Source organism: Stylophora pistillata, chromosome 14, assembly GCF_964205215.1.
Source record: "Stylophora pistillata chromosome 14, jaStyPist1.2, whole genome shotgun sequence".
Taxonomy (NCBI): Eukaryota; Metazoa; Cnidaria; class Anthozoa; order Scleractinia; family Pocilloporidae; genus Stylophora; species Stylophora pistillata.
In genome coordinates this window covers 10009505-10032613 of record NC_142532.1, presented here as the reverse complement: position 1 = coordinate 10032613, position 23109 = coordinate 10009505, and the positions used below count along the sequence as shown (strand labels likewise).

At 41.5% G+C, this 23109-nt stretch overlaps 2 protein-coding genes across 2 annotated transcripts; both read right to left on the bottom strand.

Moving 5' to 3' along the window:
• Positions 1 to 4825: 4825 nt before the first annotated feature.
• On the bottom strand, positions 4826 to 14502 carry LOC148716454 (uncharacterized). Its single transcript, XM_088744588.1, has 2 exons — positions 14315 to 14502; positions 4826 to 6649 (listed from the first exon to the last, which is right to left on the bottom strand). The coding sequence occupies exons 1-2, from the start codon at positions 14500 to 14502 to the stop codon at positions 5239 to 5241; spliced, it is 1599 nt and encodes a 532-aa protein (XP_088600714.1). The 3' UTR covers positions 4826 to 5238.
• A 5802-nt stretch (positions 14503 to 20304) lies between these two features.
• Positions 20305 to 22902, bottom strand: LOC148716453 (uncharacterized). The gene is made up of 3 exons (XM_088744587.1): positions 22255 to 22902; positions 20978 to 21569; positions 20305 to 20744 (listed from the first exon to the last, which is right to left on the bottom strand). The coding sequence occupies exons 1-3, from the start codon at positions 22900 to 22902 to the stop codon at positions 20305 to 20307; spliced, it is 1680 nt and encodes a 559-aa protein (XP_088600713.1).
• Between the last annotated feature and the right edge of the window lie 207 nt (positions 22903 to 23109).

The window sequence follows — 23109 nt, the reverse complement described above, 5'->3', positions numbered from 1 at the left end:
TCATCTGGAAGAGACCTGTATCATTTTTATACATAAAAAACACTTAAAGAACGGTTAACGCGTTTCAAAAGAATAGTGTTAGCCAGTTATCGTTTGTTTTCTGTCAAATCTGTAGAGAGCAGTGACGTCACTTGATCATGTGATAATACCTGTTCAGCTATTCATTGGACACTGCTATCATACATAATATTAAACTAGAGTAATTGTAGTTTTCAAAAATGTATGCTAGCATTTGTCCCTCCGAGTGGTACTGAAAGGCCATTTTTTGGGCCTTGGCCTATGGACTAAATACCGATGTTGAGGTCGAAAAAGATTTAATTTTAGATCGAGCGCAAATTCTTAACACACTCTTCAGCAATTGTATCACTTAGATCACCTGTTCCAGGCATCACTGTTCAGCGTTGGATGAAGGAGAGGGTTACAAAGATGCCGTGCATTCTAGAAGAGTTATCCAGCCATGCTAAAGGAAAAACGCGCAAGCCTTATCGCAGGATTAGTAAGGAATTTTTGAGAACAACTTTCTAGTTAACCCTCGTTAAAAGTTATCATTTCGAGGAAGTTTTCCAAAAATGTTGCAAAGCGCCGGTCTAAACAAACTGCCAAAATGGCACGCCACGTTGTTCCGGATTTTCTGTAAATTTGTGGTCTACCTACAGAGACCTAGTGTGGCGGTCTTCTTAATTGAAGAGGCTGTGCAAAGGAAGACAAATAAGTAGTTGCCGCAAAAAAATAATTTCTTACTAACCAAGTGCGAGGGCCCTACTGAGGATTATTGGCCCGAAATGGTGGTGGTAGTTCGGAGCGAGCGCAGCGAGGTCCGTACGAAAACGACCGAGGACCAATATTCGACCAATATATGCGGGGAGGCGATGTTGAAGCTTTGAATTGATCCACGAATCACTTTTTTCTTCTAGCATAATACTTTCAGTATTCCTCCGTCAAATGATGTCATCTGCTAGATAATTACCGAACAAAACCATGCCACAGTGTCTTCTTTCACTCACGACTGAGTGTAATGATTTTCCGTTAAAAATAGTTACCATAGGGATTTTCAACGGGGTGGGAGCGAGTCCTCCCACAGTTGTATCTCCACTTGTTAGTGAACACTCTTCCAAGGTAACATATTCTAAGTTATCTAGTGAAAAAGTTTATTAAAGTGATTCTCGTGGCCGAAAAACTGCGAGAAGGGAACAATAAAATGTATTTTTGTGACTGAAACTATTTCCACCTTGCGTGACAAACCCTTGAGTATGTTAAACTACATTAGTATCAGATTGCTCACCGTCTTCAACGTCTTTGGCAAAGAAAAACAGACGCCCTCCGCTAGCTCACGGAGTGTGTCATTTTAAACAACTTCGCCATGGGAAATGAACGAGAACTTGAAACAAGAGGAGGGATAAAAACCAATCTGCCGTTGTTGGCTATGCAAGCTTAGCTTACTGTATTGAATTCCTCATCGCACGCGATGCTAACTTCTAAAGCGTGCTTGTAATTCCAGATTTAACCACGGGGTGTCTAATTAGATTACGTCGTGACGTAAATGATGATGTTGCGATTTTCACAAAATTCACCCTAGTTTTTCCGTGTGGATATGAAAGCCCCAAAGTGATTTTAATATTGGGGAAAATGATAATTGAAAATTTGCTACAAAATGCGATATTTGGATTTTGAAATATTGGTGATTTTTAAAAGTGCTCCGTGAGCTCAAAATGAAATGAGCTAACCGAGAAATTAAAAGCATTTTTTTTAATTTGGTCTTTTTATTAATTTTTTTCATTTTTTTTTTCATTTTTTTTTTCATTTTTTTCATTCTTTTAATTTTTTTTGATAATTTTTTTTAATTATAGACTAGTGAGCTGCACTTTTGCAAACAGTAGTTGTAAAACTTCTTGTATTTTCCTACGCGTTTCGTCTAACTGTCGTAGACTTCTTCAGGGAGTTTTACAAGTATGACTAAACGCCTGTATTTATAAGCCAAAGTTACAAAGTTACGGTTTTAACCGTGGCCCCCAAAATATTTTTCTCACCTTGCCCCACACGTGTTAAATTTTTCACAAATTTTTCACAACTTCGCCTGTTCCTGTTCGTAAGTCCGGCCAAGCCTTTACGGTCATCGGCCCCTGTGTTGAGGGGTTTTACCACTCGCTCGGCAAATTAACAAGAAGTACCGAGACTCTGTAATTTTCTTCTTTATTCTCTCTCTTGTTCCACTGCTTATTTCTACTACTTTCAGCAAGGAGTGCTCCAGTATTAAATACAAAAATCACAGACATGTTTGGGTTAGCTAACCGTGGGAACTTCCAAAACAGGATGTTCAGTGTGGGTAAAACTCAAGGTCAGTTTTACCAACTCAAACATGACCACCTAGCAAACTAGTTATCTTCAACCATAACAAGGGATTAAAATGTCTAGCACGGTAAGTGCTGAGCCAAGTTCAAACACACACTAAAAATAAATCATCAAAACTATAGATTCATCAAAATAGCACGTAGGGGCGAAAAGGCGAGACTTAATAAAACAAAAGCTAAACCTAAAAATGCTTGAAATATCGAGCCTTGAAAACGCTCTACAACATTCCTCCCCGCCTAAATTAAGCATCGTCCTCGATGCGGACGGTAGGGAAATATTACATGGAAAAGTTAACTTATCTAATACAAAATAATTAAAATTTTTTTGCTGTTTGTTTTGTTTTGTTTTTTGTTTTTTTGCTTTTTTAATTAATTCAATCGATACCTATCAATTCGGTCACAACCCAGTCGAACGGTTGTTAACTAACTGCCTAAAGTGGTCTATGCTATCTGCTAACAAGAGATCGCCAAAAACGAAAATCCCATCGTACTCGCGCGACGCGTGAACTAAAAGGCTATGGGCTACTGAAAGGTAATTCCTCATTTTCAAAGTGAACATTACCGCACAAAGCTGATTTTCTTCGTACAAGGGGTAAAAATTATCAGAAAGGGGGGCCCGAAAGACATGAGTTAAGAACTGTTCATGAACCATGAAGTAATGACTAATATTGACAAATTCAACTAGGTCATCAGTGTCCCAATCAATGGCACGTCCTCGGCCAGAAAAGAAACTTAAGAATAAATCAAATGTTTGCCATGGAAAATATTGGTCTACATGGAATACGGGAGTGACCTGTTCCAGGGGCTGACTCTCACATCGATGTTTGAAGGTTGCGAACAACCCGCTAACCGACGCTAGCTGGATGGCAGTTAATTCATCTAATACTCGGGAAAAATGAACTAAAGTTAAAGTTATTATATAATTCATTATCGAAATAGAAATAGTTTAGTTCAGTTCAGTTCCTTGAATGACTTGTCTTGGATAGTCTTTACTTCTTTTCTCTCCGGGTTTGTGTGTTGTACGACTTTCTTCTGCGGATATTGTTTTCAGACGGTTGATCCTTCTGTGCTTTGAACAATGTGTGCAGGTTTTATGTTGGTGACTTTCTGCAACTGCTGTTGGCAAGGTAGGTGGGCTGGCAGGTATGGAGTGTCGCACAGATATTCTGGAGATGCACCGGCAAAGAATACAGAATACAATGAAATTCACCACTGATAGACCAAGTGCAATGAACGTAATATACTCGATGTAAGTGAACTGAGTAGTTTCCTCTATCTGATCAATCAAACTGTCTGCCTTCTGCAAAGTGCCACTGAGCTGGCTATCATAAAGTTGGAACAACTCATCGAAGTTGTCGATCACTGTATGATTAATCTTGATAGGTGGTGGGATGGTCAATGACTTATGATGTAACTTCAATGTAGGAAAATCATCTGAGTTGGGATCCCACTGAACATAAGAAAGTGTGTCCGTTGAAAATAAAGGTAATGACACCATTAGTCTTTGGGGACAAGTGCCCAAACTAGTCTCCATTCCAATGAAGCTAACGTTGCAAGGGAAGTTATAGATGGCCAACGGAGAAATGTTAAGTTGCTCGCCATTGCTCAAAGCTAAAGTTCCAGAAGTGGTGGAGAGAAAATATCTGCCTCCAAGATGAGCCAATGTGTGGATATGGTCGCACTTCGAAGTTGGTTGATGGTTTCGCGGGAAAGAAAGTTTCAGGTCTGGATTCCAAGCAAAACCTAACCATTGCAAGCTAGAAACTGTCTTTAATACATTCTTAGGGCATAAGAAACCTACTTTACTTCTAAAACACCTATCTAATCTGTCTAAAGAGACTACCTGCCTTGAATTTGGACAATTAATTAAAGCAAGGTTTGTGTGTTGGACAGGCCCTGAAAAACATTTTCCCGAAATATTAAATTTGAGTGGAGTCAATTGTTGTACGACGCAGAAACTATTTTTATCTGTAATCTCTGGTGCTAACAGTAAGATATCTACAGTCAAATCCTGACCGCTGTGTTCGACATCGACCAGACAAACCTTGTTCTAATGCTGTTATAGTCAACCTCAATGAATGATCAGTAGAAAGTATGGCAGACAAGTGGGAAGACATAAACTTAGGTAAATCGGAATAACCTACTAATGTCCTCGAGACGGATAAACTTGTTGACCCCTGTTCACTATTCTCTAAATCGCTGCTAGCCAAAGGCGAGTAGTCACTACGTAAAGTTTCGTCGCTATCGGCTACCTCATTTTGCTTAGCGTTGTTCGAAATGACCTCCGAAATAACAATATCGTCACTACTTAACACATCATCATTAAAAATATCTGCTTGTTCAAAAACTAGGCTGTTTTCTTCGACAACAGCACTTTCAAAACTTGGAGGCTCTTCTTTTGAGACCTTACATAAACACTCAGGAGTTCTATCCTGAACAGACAAAGCAGAAAGATTCGGCGTACTGGCACCTGAAAGTAAAGTCGCGTGTCCTTTGCTAGACACCGGAGGTTGTTTAAGTACTTCCACACTACTTGATATGACTACTTCAAACAATTCAAGTACCCTAATAACAATAGCTAAAATAATGGACAAAATAATGACGATACTACTCTCCAAACAAGCGCCTTGTTTTTGTCTACCACTCTGCGGAGGGTGACTAGATGAATGTTTTGGTGAGGTTTGACAATTATCTTTGACAATAACATGTTGCGCTAAATCAACTCTCTCATCTACTGAAATCTCGGCAGGCTTGGCTTTACTGAAAGCAAGTTTATCAGCATTGCACGATCCTCCCGATAAATTTCGGTCTACAAGTTTCATTAAAGGTTTTTGTACAGTATTTGACGCCCCCATCACGGGTTCATTTTCTAACGAGACAGGGGCACTTTTCAGTTTCCCTGCTGCTTAGACTGCCAGTCAGAAGTGTTTTGATCCCTATTTTGATAAAAATTTTGTCTACCACGACCACGACGAAAATTCCTAGGATCAGGTTTTGAACGACAAAAATAATAGGTATGTCCTTTTCGACCACAATTATAGCAAACGGCATCGCCAAAACGAGACCTGGAACTCCTTGGCTGAAAATTCTGGTCTGAGCGCTGATTATAACCACTGGGTCTATTATTGATATTGCCTCTCATTAATTCGCGGAATTCGTCTCTAATAATTTGTTTCATCTCAGATTTGCTCATGTGAGGGTTTTGATCTGAAGCTGGACCCACAGCACTAATTGACTTATCCTTAGGGTTGATTGCTTTTGAAAGTTCTTCCAAAATTTGCGCTGATACTTCCTTAGGGTTAAAGTCTGCGCGTTTACTCGATCCTTGCAATACTGACTCTTTTAGCTTAGCGAAGTCTTCTGCCGATTCCAAATTTTCAGGTTGTTGCAAAACAACGTACTCGCGAATCTCGGGAATGAGTCCCTGGACAAAGTAGTGTGTCCATTCAGAATTGGGCAAATTAATTCTGGCACAATGTGTTCGAAGGCTATAGGCATAATCTGCAACCGATTCTTTTTCCAGTTGTCGTCGTTGGCCTAGCGCCTGTCTTACGCGCCACTCACTAGCACCGGAGGCAAAATGCGTAACTAATTCCTCAGACAATTCTTCGAAAGACATCTCGTCGGCCCTTGGCAAAGTTTTAAACCAAGCGCTAGCGTAGGCCTTTAAATAAAGAGGAAGTCCTAATGCTAAACTATCGTCGTCCCAACCATTTAGTCTACCGGCCCTCTTATAATTCCTAACAAATTCATGAGCGTCATCGGATTCGTCACCTCTAAAAATTGGAAATGTAACTGACGATTTTACACCGCTGCTTCTATTTTGTGAACTAACCGAAGCTTGCATTCGTTCGACTGCTTGGCATAACTGACTAACTTGGTCTTCCATTTCTGCATAGGCTGGTGCAAGAGACAACTGATTTGAGTCTAAAGAATTATGTCGACTATTAACAACTGAGTCGTTACGAGCTTCGAGAGAATCTTCACTTACATTTTCACGATTGGAAAGATTTTCTCTGGTCTTGACGCTCTCATAAATAAGATCTTCTTCGGAGTCAGAACTTTGGCTACCGGTACAAGAAGAAACCAGAGAACATTCACTAGGTGTAGGAATTCCACAAAAAGCCTTCGATTGTGCGTCAGCCCTCGGCGATCTATTAGCTGATTTAAAAAGTGAACGAAAGAATGGTACTCTAGATTGCTGAACGGGTGGAGGAGGGGCTGGCCACTCATTCGAACCCGAACTTATTGTTAAGTTTTCCTGGTGAACGGCTTCTTCAGCCAGGGCTCGCGCTCGCTGTCTAGTACTCAGGATGAATATTTAAGAGATACTACATGAGCCAGATTTCCCAAAAATGAAAGCAACGCAATCGAAAACGGTACTAATAAAGAGAAAACGCTACAGACCCGAAATTGAAAATCCAAACCTTGAAATTGACCATCAACAGCGATAATCAAATCAGAAGCCAACTGATCTATACACTAAATAAACTGTTACATTCTACGCTAGCTAGATCATTATAAAAGAACTCGGCTATCACTCAGATTTAGAAAGTCAAATTAGCTTGCAACGGAAAAGCATGCTGATAAAAGCGAAGTTCCACTCACAATTGTAGGAATTCCAAAAGCGTACTTTACCAACTTGTAGATAATGGGTGCTCCACCGGTTTTGTTGAAGACGGGTCCTCCACCAAATTTGTTGAGGGGTTTTACCACTCGCTTGGCAAATTAACAAGAAGTACTGAGACTCTGTAATTTTCTTCTTTATTCTCTCTCTTGTTCCACTGCTTATTTCTACTACTTTCAGCAAGGAGTGCTCCAGTATTAAATACAAAAATCACAGACATGTTTGGGTTAGCTAACCGTGGGAACTTCCAAAACAGGATGTTCAGTGTGGGTAAAACTCAAGGTCAGTTTTACCAACTCAAACATGACCACCTAGCAAACTAGTTATCTTCAACCATAACAAGGGATTAAAATGTCTAGCACGGTAAGTGCTGAGCCAAGTTCAAACACACACTAAAAATAAATCATCAAAACTATAGATTCATCAAAATAGCACGTAGGGGCGAAAAGGCGAGACTTAATAAAACAAAAGCTAAACCTAAAAATGCTTGAAATATCGAGCCTTGAAAACGCTCTACAACACCTGTAACTTTGGCTTATAAATACAGGCGTTTATTCATACTTGTAAAACTCCCTGAAGAAGTCTACGACAGTTAGACGAAACGCGTAGGAAAATACAAGAAGTTTTACAACTACTGTTCGCAGAAGTACTGCTCACTGTTCTATAATTAAAAAAAAAATGCTTACCAAGCTGGCAGTCTAGACAAATACAGTGGGGCGGATGCCGGTGCAAAAGTGAGAATTGGCGGAGTGAGAGCAGCCTTCCTCCAAATGGAGAACATTCGGGCGTAGCCTAAGCTGAAGATCACCATCAAAATCAGGATCTTTAACACCATAGTTAAACCTTTCCTGCTATAGACCACTTTCATAAATGGCTGCTGGATCAATATTCTTTTGTTTAAATTTAAATTTGCCTAGGTGGCCTCGTTCTCCAGTACAAAATTCAAAAGAATACATTATCTCAAGCGAGGCCACCCAGGCAAATTTAAATTTAAACAAAAGAATATTAATCCGGCAGCCATTTATGAAAGTGGTCTATAGATTGCGTTAAAATCTGTAAGAGAACAGTAAAATCCAGCTTAAACGCAATGTTTTGAGCGACATTTGGCCAAAGAATAAAAATCCTAAAAACGCGCTAGTTTTGTACTTTTAGCAAATTTAGCTGTTTTCCAGCTAAAAATGCTGCAAACAAACCAAAACGCAATGCTTTCAGTTACGTTAATATAGAATCTGCAAGAAAACAACGAAATTCAGCCGAAAGTTTGCAAAAATGGCTCATTTTGGTCACAACTCGCTCTAATAGGGCTCAAAAGCACGGTTTTGCAAAAAGTGCGTGCAAACAAGTACAAACGCACATTTTTCATTACATTGGGTTGATATAATAATAATAATAATAATAATAATAATAATAAAAGATTTATACCGCGCCAGTATCCTACTGTTTAAAGGCGCCTACAGAAAACTTTAACATTAACACTTAAGACAGCTAATATTAATTATAAAAGGCTTTTTTAAAAAGAAAAGTTTTTAATCTACTTTTAAAAACAGACACAGACTGAGCATTTCTAATTTCACTTGGCAAAGCATTCCATAATGATGGGGCTGCTACAGAGAAAGATCTTGCGCCATATGTTTTCAGGTTATAGGATGGAGAATCCAGAAGGTGCATGGATGATGAGCGTAGTTGACAAGATGGGGTGTAAGATGTAAGCAAATCACAATTGTACGACGGTCCCAAGTTGTTAAGTGCCTTGTAGGCTATAAGTAAAATCTTAAAAATAATACGTTGATTGACGGGAAGCCAATGAGGATTGAAAAGAACAGGCGTAATGTGATCATGCCTTTTTTTTAATTGTGACGAGGCGCGCCGCGGCACTCTGGTCGTGTTGTAGCTTTCGATATCCGTTAGAAAACACGAAATCCAAGTCAAATACAATGTTGTCAGCGAAATTTGGCCAAAAAGTGAAAAGCGCTACGGCTGCCCTTAAAACAAGCTCAAATCGGGCTCAGAAACACGGTTTTGCAAAAGGTATCTTGAAACAAGTGAAAACGCATTTATCTTTAAAAAATAGATTTCGCAGAGCATTAGTAAATGTATTTCTAGCCCTACACTTTATTAAAAATTCCCAGCACTGGCTGTCGAAGAGGTTATCTAGGGGATTAAGGGACCAGACTGTGTTGGAGAGGAGACGGGGGGGAGGACTGCTCCAACAAATTTCTCCGTGTCACCCTCCGCTGATAAGCGTAGAAAATTAAAAAGAAGTCACTTTCATCTCAGGGTAAACCTGTTATTTCTTACTTGTCTTTCGACAATTCGCGTTTTGTTATTGATACATGGCGTCCTTTTGAGAGTTCTCCGTTATCTAATTTGGTAACTTCTGCTGTAACTGCATATGATGTCAGTTTCTCAGACATGATCTTGGCAACTCTGGCTACTGAAGTACGAAATTTATCTTGCACCTGTTTTTTCTCGCTGAGAAAGTTTGATTTAAAAGGAAACAGGCTAGAACAATATTATTTTTCAAACTTGATGATTAAGAGAGACTTAGCATTCAATAATGAAGATGTTTATAGAAACTTAGAAAAATAACTGGATCTCATCTGTACATGTAAACTACAGAAATTAATTACAAACATCAATAAATTTTCTCGTTAGTTTTAAAGTTGAGTTGATGTTGTTATTGGCCTTATAGGGGTTGCGAATGGTATCTCATGTCAGCCTGTCGATGAATTTTCTAGAAGGTGGAATTGAAGCAACATTCTAACATGAAACACATTAATAATTTTTATTGTTCTGAAAAAAGTATTCATTTGACCATCTACTAAGATCTTCACCGGTTCACTAAGAAGAAACGTTAACATGAAAGTTTTTTAAAAGACTTGGATAGTTGTTGAAAGTGAATAACTCGTGCAGCAACTCAGGTTATACATTAAATGCACAGCTATGTTTTCCATTTTTCCACTTGTACTGTAACAAGCTGGCAAATCCTTGTAATGTATATTTTAACCCAACCATTTTCTTCACGTGCGCCCCTAAACATTGAAGGGAGAGGGCAGAAAAAACACGAGGAGGGTGCCCATTAGCTTCAGTTCTACTTGTGGATGGATCCTTGCTTCTCTAGATTCCCAGCCTTTAAAATTCACACAATTAGTGACCAATTCCATACATATATATCAGTGTTTAGTCTGAATATCAGCATTTGTAAGAACACCATGCACTATTGAGAGCTCGAGCCTGAGTATTTAATGCCATCCAAATAACATTACATGTTGTAATATCGGTAACTACAATGTTGCTATTTTCAGTAAAACTTTATGCAGGCCATCACACAGTTGTAGACGAAAGAAGTCAGGTTACAGATTCCCCTGCTACAAGTTTTGAGGGCTTAAGGTACAAGGAATAAAGCTGGAGGATAGGCATTGTGACCCCTTTCGTATAAAAGAAACGACGAGTTTGTAAGATCAACTATACGCCCGTAACTGTACTCCCTGCCCTTAACAATATTTTTGAAAGGCTTCTATCGGAGCAGGTGTACGAATGCTACGATGGACTCTTATCAGACTTCATTAGCGCCTGTAGAAAGTTTCATAGTTGCGAGACTTCTTGCTATGATTGACGGAGGACTGGAGGATGATGCGTGACAGGGGGGAGCTCTTTGCGGTAGTTTCTCCAAAGCGTTTGATGTCATTCAGTATCCACTCCTCCTTTCGAAACTAAGAGCCTATGGTATGGATGACAAAATTTGTGCCTTAATTAGGAACAATCTCTCTGAAGGAACCTAGAGAGTTAAAGTTAGAGACAACTTTTCCACCGGGAAAAGCGTCAAGCATGAGGTTCCGCAGGGAGTGTGCTATGACCTTTACTATTCAACATTTTTACTAACGATCTTTTCTTCCCGGTCAAGAAGGCCAAGTTGAACGCTTATGCTAATAAGGATCAGGTCTACTACTCCCACGTCGATCCGGCAGCTCTAGAAGCATGCGTATCTCTTGATGTTGGGCGGCCAATCAGTAGCACCATGAAAATGGGATGTTAGTTAATGAGACCAGGCACCAGGGTCTAGTCCTCGGTGATACGGAGTATGGTTTTTCCTTCCCAGTAAAAGACATGTTAGACATTTTTGGAATGGAAATAGATAACCAGAATTTTTATAAACATATATCAAACGTGTGCAAAAAAGATTAATAATCAATTTAATGTCATGTTGCGCTATCAAAAACTCATAGGCAGGGAAATCTTAAGCGTATACTTGACTTCATTTTTATCATTTCTCTTCTGTCTGGCACTTTTGTGGAGCACGCGATGCGAATAAGCTTGAACCACTAAATAAAAGAATACTTAGATCTATACTTGGAGATTACTTGTCTCTAAACACCACTCTTCTTTCAAAAGTCAACTCTACTTCATTGTGCAACAAGCGCGTTCAGAATTTCGTCCTACTGTTATATGACTTTGTTTTCACTCATTTTCCTGCTTATATGAAGAATATGTTTTCGCTCCAGTCCTCTTCCCATAACCTTCGTGGCAACTACATTATGCTTTCAACTCTTTTTCTTACTTTTCAGCTAAGCTGGCTTACTGTGCAGGTCATATGGAAGGTACATTCCTGTATAGGGACGGACGTTTTAATCATCTCAGTAAACTGTAATTGTCAGACTATCAAAGCAAGATGTAAGTTTAAGTTTGAGTTTATTAGCTTTGCCAACTTATAATTACATCAATACAAAGTAACAATACGAAAACAGACAATGAACTTACTTACAATGACAGGGATTCCGCAACAGCTAGACAATTACTGTGGATCGTAATTCCTAAGTGCTCAAGTTTACTCCTTTTGAGTTGTCTTCAGCTGAACCATTCTGTTTGATGAGAAAACATCAAATGTTACTCACATACTCAAATAATTAACTGAATCAAAAGTTTTTATAACATGCTTCCTTTGATTGTGCTCCAGAAACAGTAATTGACGTTGAAGAGAAAGGAATAAAGTTGTATGAAGGTGTTCCTTGCAGTAACAACCCTAGTTATCTAGTGGGTGGAAATAAGGCCTAAAAAAAGAATTTAGGCCCGTACAGGATTTGAACCCATGACCTCTGCTATAATGGTGCAGTGCTCTACCAACTGAGCTAATAAGCCAACTGGGTGCTGGTTGAAGTGATATAAATCAATTAATTTTGAATATATGAACTACATATATGCATACCGCAATTTCATGAAATGTGAACCAACAGTAATAACCAGCTCCCAGTTGGCTTGTTAGCTCAGTTGGTGGAGCACTGCACTGGTATCGCAGAGGTCATGGACTGAAATCCTGTATGGGCCTGAATTTTTTTCAAGACCATATTTCCACCTACTAGATAAGTAGGGTTATTACAGCAAGGAACACTTTCATACACATCATGAAACTGCACTACACATATATGATTTTCAGATATTTAAAATTCAGGCATATAGTTATCAAAGCATTCTATATTATGAGAAAAACATCTGTGAAGCTATAATTACAATTACCCTTCCATATAAGCATACCATATTGAAACATAATATATGAATAAATTTCATCTGATTATCTCACCAAGTTTAATTGTAGAATCCAAGATCTAATAAACTTGCTTTTGAATGGGAAAAGCCTGACTGTGTTTCTCCTGCCACTATCATTCTAATTGTCACAAATGAATCTCCAAAAACATTCAGCAGTAAGAATTATGAGAGGATTGAAATAGTTCACCTCCTTAACTCTGACAGCTTAGAAATTAAACACAAAGGCTACCAGCCACACGTTTTCCCATTTTAAGTGTTTCATAACATCAGACATTCATCACATCATTATTTCATACATGTATTTGAAAGCATGGGTAGATTGTAATCATTATGATATAAATCATTTCCCCACTTTAAGACACAGTCATATTGGTGAGAAAGATGGCAAATAAGTAAAACTGTATTATACTCCAGTCAAAAGTGCTCTTCTGTAGTATGAAATTCCAAACTCATTGAAATAAAGTTGACTTTGCATTTCAGGTTTTAAAAATAGAAATGTGTAATACCTCTTTACAAGGATGAAGTAGCAAATTACATTTATAAATTTTCAAACAGAAAATGCCAAATAACTTAAAGATGGAATTTAATTTAAAAATAAAGCTGCTAAAGTATGGCATAGCTTTTTAATGAGACTTAAATCATTGGCTGGCATACAGATGTATCAGGAAGCTTTGTAAAAAGCCAGGGCAGTAACATTGCAGGTTTGGGAGAATCATACTATATCAAGTAGCTTAATGACACCTGTTGACGTGAGTTCACTTTGGAAAGAGAGCCCTGCAACACTTCAGTTTTACCTTCACACAGGTGAACTAAAACGAAATTTAATTATTTTCAAGCACTTTTAGGAGTAAATTAAACTTTAAAGTTTACATCAAAAGAAACTCTTTAAAATAGAATAGAGAAGAAGCATCTTACCTAAATTTAAATGCCTAGAATCGTACGTAAAGTTTGAAATGTGCCTCATTTGTGGTGCAGATGCGAATCACTTCTTCAGATTGCGAGGATGTAACTCAATGAATTTAAGGGAAAATATTCAAGCAGGTTATGGACATGGTTCGTGAATTCTAAACTGATAATGTGAAAACATCTTGCTGGAATTCAGCCTTATGTACTTGTGATGTTGATACGAACTTATCGTTCATGTTCACTTACGAAATTCCGAGGGTGTAACTCAGTGAATTCAAGACAAATAACCGTTAGATTACGTAAACGGATTCATGTACTGTACACAGATTATGTGAAAAAAATGCTCTTGAATTTGAAACTGTAAAAACTATTAATTACGCTTACCATGGTGTTAACCAGCATGCTTGTGAGCATATTGCAAGGACTCGCTCCGTTTCGATACGCGATGAGAGCTCAGGCGCATCTTGCAAAATAGAATGAAATTCAGTTCCAAAGACTGATTATTCAGCTCCCAACGTTAGAGAAAAACGTCAGTTAAAGGCCTTATTCAAAATGGCGGCGCGCGGTTGAGACCTGAACCGAGTTCACGAAAAGGAGGCTAAGAGGCAGTAAATTTTGTTCGAAAGGTTGTGTATTGTGGAATTGTCGATCGTTTCATCACGGGATAGGTTGATCTTATTTGAATTTATCTTGTCGAATGTTCTGTGTTAAAAATTTCGGTGAGTTTTGTAGCGTAGTCCAAACGAGTACAAGAACGATGGCAACACAACAGTTCTTTAATACGTCTCATAAAAGCCCGCCATTTCTAGGTGTAATACAACAGCAACGACATCCGGGATACCTTTCATTCTACTGCACATTGTCCTTGAGGTAAGCAGGTCTCCTAACCAACCTGCCACTTCTAGTAGAAACAGGGGGAGGGACACCTGGCGAAGCTGACTGTAGATCTGGCTGTGCTACATCTGGTAACTGCAACGCTGAAGGTTCATGGGGCGCCTGGAGTGTCTCCTCAGTAGGTTTCTTGGTGGAGGGTAGTGTTTGAGCATTGGCCTTCGATTCAATTATGTCTTCGTCTGGCATCGCCTGAACGTTCTCAGGAACTTTGTACAGATGTGAACGGTTTGGGCGGTAGACTCTCCCATCCTCCGTGCGGACCTGATAAGAACTTGGAGCTTCCTGACAACTCACTTGTGCTTTAAACCATCTTGAATGACCTGGTAACGGTCGACCCCGCACCACGACTCCATATCTTAGCGGTTGCAGATCCTTAGCACCTCTGTTGAAAACGAACGATGGCTTGTTTTGCCTCAGTTATAAATTCCGGTGTACATGAGAAATGACTTTGGGCTGAAGTAGGTATCTAGCCGTGGGTAGCAAGGTACGGGTTCTGCGCGCAAAGAGACGCTGTTCAGGGGTGCTTTCCATTCCTTCTGATGGCGTATTCCGGAAGTCCAGTAGAGACAAGTGGATGCAATAACATCCTCTGCAATCACTTTGGTGCACTCAATAGACTTTTTTCATGATAGATTCCAAAGGTTTGTGATCAGTGTCAATGAAAACCTTTCTGCCATAGACATAGCCCTCAAATCGCTCAACTCCAAAGACAATTGCTAATAGTTCTTTTTCTATCTGAGCGTAGTTAGTCTCCGTAGGTGTCAGTGCCCTGGAGGCATACGCCACAGGGTGTTCATCCTGCATCAAGCACGCCCCAAGCCCACTCATAGAGGCGTCGCACTGGAGTACGGTCTTCCTTTGGGGGTCAAAGAACTTGAGTACTGGTGCCTGGGTTAAGGCCTGCTTCACTTGATCTAGACACTGGCCATGAACTTCTTTATCCAAGATAAATTTATTGTCCTTCTGAACAAGCTCTCTCAGTGGTTTGGCCAAGTCTGCTAGGTTGGGAGCAAACTTCTGCACATAATTTATCATGCCTAGTACTCTCTGGACACCTTCCTTGTCAGTAGGAGGCGGCATTTCATTGATAGCTTTCAGCTTGTTTGGATCTGCCTGGAAGCCCTCCGATGATATGATGTGGCCATGTAGCTGACCCGCTTCTGTCTGAACTGTATCTTCTCTGGGTTGAGCTTAATGCCCTTTTGCCGACAGCGGATGAACACCTCTCGCAGGTTGTGGTCGTGATCTTTGAGTGCTTCCTCGTCAGTGTCTCCTGCTCCAAACACCAGGATGTCGTCTGCTATAGCCTTCTGTCCTTGTAGGCCCTCAAGTGCAATATCAATCCTCCTCTGAAAATCCTCTGGAGCTGGGGATACTCCAAACGGCAAGCGAAGCCATGGATAGCGTCCCCAGGGTTTTCCAAAGGTAGTAGCAAAACTGCTTGACTCATCCAGCTGTATGTGTCAGAAACAATTTTTCGCATCTAGCACCGTGAACACACGGGCCTTCGATAACAGGGGCAGCACATCATCTATTGTAGGTAAGGGGTAATTATTTCTGCGTAAGGCTTCATTCAACGGTTTTGGGTCAATACATAGTCTAACTTTGCCATTTTTCTTTGTTGTGACCACAAGCGCTGAGATCCAGCTCTTGGGTGTATCGACCTTCTAAATCACTCCAATATTTGACAATCTGTCCAGTTCGTGCTTTAGAGGCTCTCTGAGGGCAATGGGGACTTACCGTGTAGGTAGCTGGACTGGCTGGACGTTTCTGTCTATCTCCAGGTGGAGTAGCTCTTCTAGTTTGCCTTCCCCAGTGAATACGTCGGGGTACTGTGAAATGTAGTCTTTCAACTTGGGATCATTCTGCTCTACCCCACTTAGCTCCACAGAACAAATATTTTGGCTGTTGAATGTTAGCAGCTGAAGGTGTTCGCTGGCCCTCAAGCCAAAAATGGATTTACACTTCCCACGAACGAGATGAAACTCGATGTTGTATTTCTTGTTGTTCTTGAGGTTGACGACTTTGAATCGTTTCTTGCCCAAGGGTTTGACCTCAGACTGGTTGCACATTACCAGGGTCACAGGGGTTTTCTCCAAGTCAGTCAAGCCGTCTTGGCCTCAGAGCTTTAACACGGTCTCATCCGTCATGATGTTTACTGTTGATCCACTGTCTAACTGAAACTTTTCCTGGATTCCATTGATCAGTAGAGTGACAAACACTTTGTTGGGGGAGCGATTAGAGGCTAGTGCATTAAACTGCTCTTTCACTTCTATCTCGGCCACATATTCGTACTCCTCGTCTTCGGATGTGTAGTTCACAGACAGCACTTTCTTCCTAGATTCTTGGCAACATACCGCAAAATGATTTAGCTTGCCACAATTCTTGCAAGATGTTTCCCATGTAGGGCAATTTTTCTTAATGAAAGGATGATATCTGGAACTAAACTTGCATTTGCGTTCGTGTGGCTCGTTTTGGCTCTTCTCTGGAACCTTTGCGTTCCTTTTGTCAACTGTTTTTTTTAATTGTCCTTTACTAAACGGACATCCTCTTGATTCATCTCTTTCAGCTGCCTTGCTGATGTCTGCGAAGATCTGCAGATGTCTATGCATTGTCCTAATGTGAGCTTGCTTGTCTGCAGGAGCTTCTTACGAGCGGAATTGTCATTAATGCCCACCACCATTCTATCACGAATAAGCGAGTCTGTCAGTGACCCATAGTTGCAAGTCTTCGCTAATTTTCGTAATGCGGTGACATACGTATCAACTGACTCGTTTGCCTCTCGGTCCCGGCGATTGAACACATATCTTGCATAGGTCTCATTGCACTCCCCAATGCAGTAGTCTTTCATTTTTTCTAGGATCACTTATGGGTCTTTTCTTTGGTCTTCGTTCTCGAACTCCATGGCATCAATTACGTCTAATGCATCAGAAGCGATACATGTAAGTAGCGTGGCTGCCCGTCGCTCCTTATTTCTGGCCGGGTTTTCGGGGTCTTTCAGTTGAGCGGCGATTTTGTAATTTGACCATGCTCGACAGAATCTTTGCCAATTGACGGGAAGGTTTCCACCGCTGAAATCCATCCTTTCTGGAAGCGGTATATTTACAGGAACAGTTATCATCGAGGGTGGTGTACCTGAAAAAGCGCCACCACTTTCTTCACCCGTGGTAGGCATATAAATTGTTCAGAAATATCGCCGAGATAATTCAGAGAAATTACTTCAATCAACTCACCAAGTTGGCTTTCGGCCGCGCCACAAGCGGTAGTATAATGTTTGTTTCACTCCTGACACCATGTAGCGTAGACCAAACTAGTACAAGAACGATGGCAACACAACGGTTCCTTAATACGTCTCATAAAAGCCCGCCATCTCTAGGCGTAATAAAACAACAACGACATCCGGGATACCCTTTCATTTTACTGCGCATGCCCGAAGGGCCTATGACATCACAGCATCGTTACAAGTTTTGCAGATAATTTGAGTGAAGAAGACATTCCTGGTGTGTCTTTAGAGGGAAGAAACCCTCAACAACGACGGCCTGAGGTTTTGGCTAAAATGCAAGGGAGACAAATGAAAAGGGCTGAAAACAACCGGGCTTAATAGACCTACGACTTCTCTAAAGGGTGCATATCTTAAACGGCCACGCTTAACCAGGATGCATTGCGTGAGTAGTGGCCCTACTCAGTATTTTGTGTATTACAGAAAAGGGAAGCCTACCGTGTGTGTAATATTATTCGACTAAATCTTTAAATCTTGATCGGTGAGAATCTAAACGGCGCGGATCGTGGCTCGCGAGTAAATTGTCGTGCGTCGTACGTAAACTGTCGCGGGTTCCGAAAACTGTCGCTGTCGCTGTCGCGGTCCAGGAAGATGTATTTTCCTAAATGGTACGCTTCTCCCCGCAAACGACTGCTTTGATGCGAACCACATTCCTCGTGGAAATACATTTATTCACTAGCACTATCCCAACTAACTCTCTAAATATTTCGCTCTTGGAAGCTCCCTGGCTCTGAAATCCTCGTCGATTTCCCGATGAACATTATGAAATTGTTTTCAAAACCATTTCTTAAGGTTTGTATGCTTTTTGCTAACCTGCCGTCAGCGGGCTTCTAAAAAATAAAAATAGTTTTTAAGTTCAGTTCATAACTGCTCTAAGTTCATTTTTGGTATTCCGGTTTGACATTCATAGCCGGCAAAAAAAAACGCTGGCACACTTTTTCCAAAAATATGGGCTGTATCATATAATCAATCAAGCTACGGAAACGGAAATGTGAACGGACACCGCATTCAAACCCCGGCGATTTTCGCGCTGACACTGGCGTCATTGTTGATTTACTGCTACCTGATTGATAGGCATGCGGTTCGGATCAAAGCAGCCGTTTGTGGGAAGGAGACTTAAAACGGCTGCGAAATACTGCGGGACCAGAAAAAAAACAGTGCTATGAGAACGAGCTATTCCAAATAATGTATAGATATGAACACACTAGTTTTATCTTGCTGAGGTTTAGAAATCTCAATCTTTTATCTAGTCCTTTATATGTTTAAAACTATTCTGCACGCGTCCCTTTCTCCCTATCCTGTATTACTGCCACGGGAGACTAATTCTAAAAAGCACAATTTTAATCCGGCAAAACGACACGACACGACACAAAACAACACGGTTAAAACTGCAAATTAAACAGCAAACAAAAACCTATTATACTGTAAACAACACTAAATACCCAAGGAAAGCTACAAAGAAAACGACGACGAAAACTACATAATACAAACTTACATTTGTTGCGATGTTGTGAATCCTGCCTAGTGGCGAACAAGCTGCACGAAGCGAAAAGAACGAATATGCAAACTAACTTGACAAACTGCACTTGACAAACCTGCACCAACGATGAGCAATACGATTTAAATACATGCCACGTAACGTAATGACACAAAGAAAGCGCAAGCAAAACCTTACTACAATTAACACTACTGCACAAGAAAGAATAGAGAAAAAATAATGGGTAGTGATCTACACCGCCACCTAAGTGTTCAGCCACGGGTGAGACACTTACAAATACGATACTGCGAACGCGTTACTTTTGAGAGTTATTGGGAGACAAGCACAACACTGTTCTTTTTGATCTGGCAACTGTCTGGAAATACTATTACTACAAACTTACTGTTCAGTTTCTTCAGAATCCTGACGTTCAACTATGAGACAGCTTGTCGATCAGTCTTTCAAGAGTTCCGGATTAAACCTTCACTTTGGCGCGACGAACCAGGCCTTTCTCGTCCTGGAAAACTTCAACCACTTTACCCAGGGGCCAAGAATTGCGATGAGAATTTTCTACAGCAACGGGAAAAACATCTCCAACGGCTATGTTTCTTCTCTGACACAGCCACTTCTGCCTGCATTGTAATAGAGGGAGATACTCTTTCGACCATCTTCTTCAAAAGATATCTGCAAGGTACTGAACCTGTTTCCACCTTCCACGGGACAGCAGATCTTCTTTACGGAACAAACCTGAAGGTATTGGAGGCTCAGAGCGCAGCAGGTGTTAAGGGCTGCCCGTCCTGCGGGTTACTGGAGACTGTTGTAATTGGACGACTATTCATAATCCTTTCAACTTAGCACATCAAGGTCGCGAGACTCATCATCTGTGATTTGCTCTCGGAGGAGGCCTTGCAGAATTTCTCGTGGTGTGAATGCAGCGCTCCCATACACCGCCAAAATGTGAGCCATGAGGGAGTTGAAAGACGACTCAATGTTCTTTTGCAGTAAATGATCGTGGATCTTTCCTGGTTTCAACCCTTGACCGATTCGGGGAGCTCTTTCTCGCCACTGGTGAAGTTCGTTTCGTTGTCTGAGTGAATCTTCCGGATCTGACCTCTCCTTGCTCTAAACCGTCTTAGGGCTAGCAAAAAGGAATCCGTATCAAGGCTGTGCGTGACTTTAATATGCACGGCTCGAGTCGAGAGGCAAGATAGTGAAAATGACCCCGTATCTCTTAAAAGGGGCCAAAGTAATCGGCACCGACCGATGTAAAAGGTTGCTGCTCCACGGCGAGACGGTCCTCTGGAAGATCGGCCATCTTCTGCTCACATTCACGGCCTTGGCGCCACCGGCAACTTACACACCTTGACAACACCGTTCTGACAGTCGATCCTGCCTTGACAATCCACGATCGTTCACGTAGTAGGCCAATTACTTGTTCTTTTCCGGAGTTCCCGGAGGTATGATGATAGTGCTCCACTATCAGGTTGGATACATGATCGTTCTTGGGTAGAATGATCTGTTGCCTGGCATCAAATGATATTGAGGCTAGGCTAAGTCTCCCACCAACGCGCAGTAGACCATCGATCAAAACTGGGTCCAATCTGCCAAGGTTGCTGTTCTTCTTGACGTGCGGTAAACCTTCATTCGTAGATCTGGTGAGTGAGCCGATCTCTTCAGTAAATGAATGTTGCTGAACACACTTGAGAATCTCCAATTCTGCCTCTCCATTTCTTCCACGGTAATTGGCCTTTTGACGTGGTCGAGGTAGACTTCGTTAACTTTTCGCTTTTACTAGCCAACAGCAAACTTTTGCTATAGCGCAGAAACGATAGATTTCTTCAGGCGATACCAGGAGGATATTCCCCGGAAATACTCCACCAAAGGGCCACTAACATCGTGTTAACCTTGACACTTAACTTTACTTCTGGATCTGAATCCGAAAGGCTTCCCATGGTCTCGGGATCTCAAGGCCAGAGCTCCTTTGCCATCCATAAAAAAATCCGTCCTCTTTATCCAGCGGTCAGAATTAAGAAGAGCTTCCACTGATAATCCTCTAGAAAGGTCGTCGCTCGGGTTTTGCTGACCGCTCACAGGTCTCCACTGGTCTGGGCGTGACCCGTCTCGAATGATGGCTACACGATTGGCCACGAAGGTGTGGAACCTTTTGCTCTCGTTCTTAATATAGCGTAACACAGACGTACTGTCTGTCCAGAAGGCTGAGTCGTAAGTTAATGGAAAGTCGATCTCTCTCTTCAAAACTTTGTCCAACCGTACAGAAATCGTTGCGGCCGACAGCTCTAAGCGAGGAACTTTGACTTGCTTAAGTGGCACCAGGCGGGGTTTCCCTTGAAGGGTGGTACAAATGCCGCATTTATCTTCCAATCGTAGATATGACACTGATCCGTAGCCAATTTCGGAGGCGTCGGACAAGTGGTGAAGCTGACTGGACACAATCTCCGTAGGGTCGGCTGGTTTGAGGCAACGATTAATCGTAAACTGCGACAGTTACGGACATCTGAAAGCCATATTTGCCAGTGCGTGCGATACTCTGTTGGCACTTCGTCATCCCACCCTAATCTTATTCGGCAAAAATCATTCAAAAATTTCTTGCCAGTCAGTGCGAAAGGTGCAAGAAAACCAAACGGATCGAAGACTGAACTAACGATAGAGAAGATGCCTCTCCGAGTGGGGGGTTTTTGCTTGAGGTTAACATTGAAACCAAACGTATCACTTTCTATCCACCACTGAACACCAAGCGCGCGCTCATTCGGCAACTCATCATTTCGAAGGTCTAACCTCTTGATTTCTTGACCGCACTCCTGCATGGGGATACTTTCCAAAACATCTCGGCTGCTGCTTACCCACTTTGTCAATCAAAAACCACCACGCTGTAGCAAGCTGCACAGTTCATGAACGTGGGCGATAGCAACTGTGACTGAAGGAAGGGCCTTTCAAGGGTCGTCGACGTAAGAGTTGCGTCTGACGGTATTTATCACGTCACAGGAGAAGTGTTTCTCATTATCATCTGTCGTTTTCCGAATGGCGAGGTTGGCGCTGGCTGGCGATGACACTGCACTAAAAAGATGAACAGTCATCTGATATTCCGCCAAAGCACGTGATAGGTCGCATCTAGCCACCACAGAAAACGAAAAAATAAGCGGTCGCAATCGGGAACTCTCACCGGATGAAACATGGCTTCAATGTCTGCCATAGCGGCGATCCGCTCTTGCCGCAATCTAATAAGGACGCCCAAGAAAGAGTTAGTAAGATCTGGACCTTTCATCAGCTGGTCATTGAGAGAACTTCCTTTGTGCTTTCCCAAGCAATCGAAAACCACCCGAATTTTCCCGGGCTTATGCGGGTGGTAAATTCCGTGGTGGGAGATGAACCATGTCTTGCCCTCGTAGCTTGCCCGTCTTTGGTGATCAGGTACTCTTTGGGCATATCCTTTGGGGACAATGTCATGTATGAAGATCTTGTAGTCATCATGAAAGGTTGAATTCTTCTCTAAATTCTTCTTTAACGACATGGTACGCTGTTCTGCCTGGGCACGGTTGTTTGGAACTGGACGTTGCCGATCTTTGAGGGGCAAGGCGATCTCATAATGGCCATTCTTCAACTTTGAGGATTCCTTCATTCTTTCTATAAAACGGTGCTCCTCTTGGGATAACTCCGTCTGGCTATCAGCAATCGACTCATCGAAGTCGCGATTGTGGTAATCCTTTACCACCTGTTGTAGTTCGGAGTCGACTTTGATAAGAAAGCTTGATCCCCGGATGCCATGGCGATGTGGAGTCAAGGGGCCGGTAACTGTACATCCAACGCTCATACGCAAAGCGTAAGGTCCACCGCCCTGGCTATGGTTTATCTCTAAGGGGTCAAAGACTTCAGGAACATCATATCCAACAGCCAACATCCAACATCCGCATCGACTCTGTGCAGGTGCACTCCGCTAAGGTTTGGCGATTTGTCCACGTCATCTTGAGTGGGTATGTCTTTACTTGACACTGGTATGCTGGGCCTTGTGAAAATTGTT

What these genes read in the sequence shown, in the direction of transcription:
- LOC148716454 (XM_088744588.1), bottom strand. Translation starts at nt 14,502, where the DNA reads ATGCCAGACGAAGACATAATTGAATCGAAGGCCAATGCTCAAACACTA. An exon ending in GTTTCTACTAGAAGTGGCAG is followed by an intron (nt 6,650 to 14,314) that starts GTTGGTTAGGAG and finishes CCTGAGTACTAG; the next exon opens with ACAGCGAGCGCGAGCCCTGG.
- LOC148716453 (XM_088744587.1), bottom strand. Translation starts at nt 22,902, where the DNA reads ATGAGCGTTGGATGTACAGTTACCGGCCCCTTGACTCCACATCGCCAT. An exon ending in TTGAAGCCATGTTTCATCCG is followed by an intron (nt 21,570 to 22,254) that starts GTGAGAGTTCCC and finishes TAACTGTCGCAG; the next exon opens with TTTACGATTAATCGTTGCCT. An exon ending in AAGTAAAGTTAAGTGTCAAG is followed by an intron (nt 20,745 to 20,977) that starts GTTAACACGATG and finishes CATTTACTGAAG; the next exon opens with AGATCGGCTCACTCACCAGA.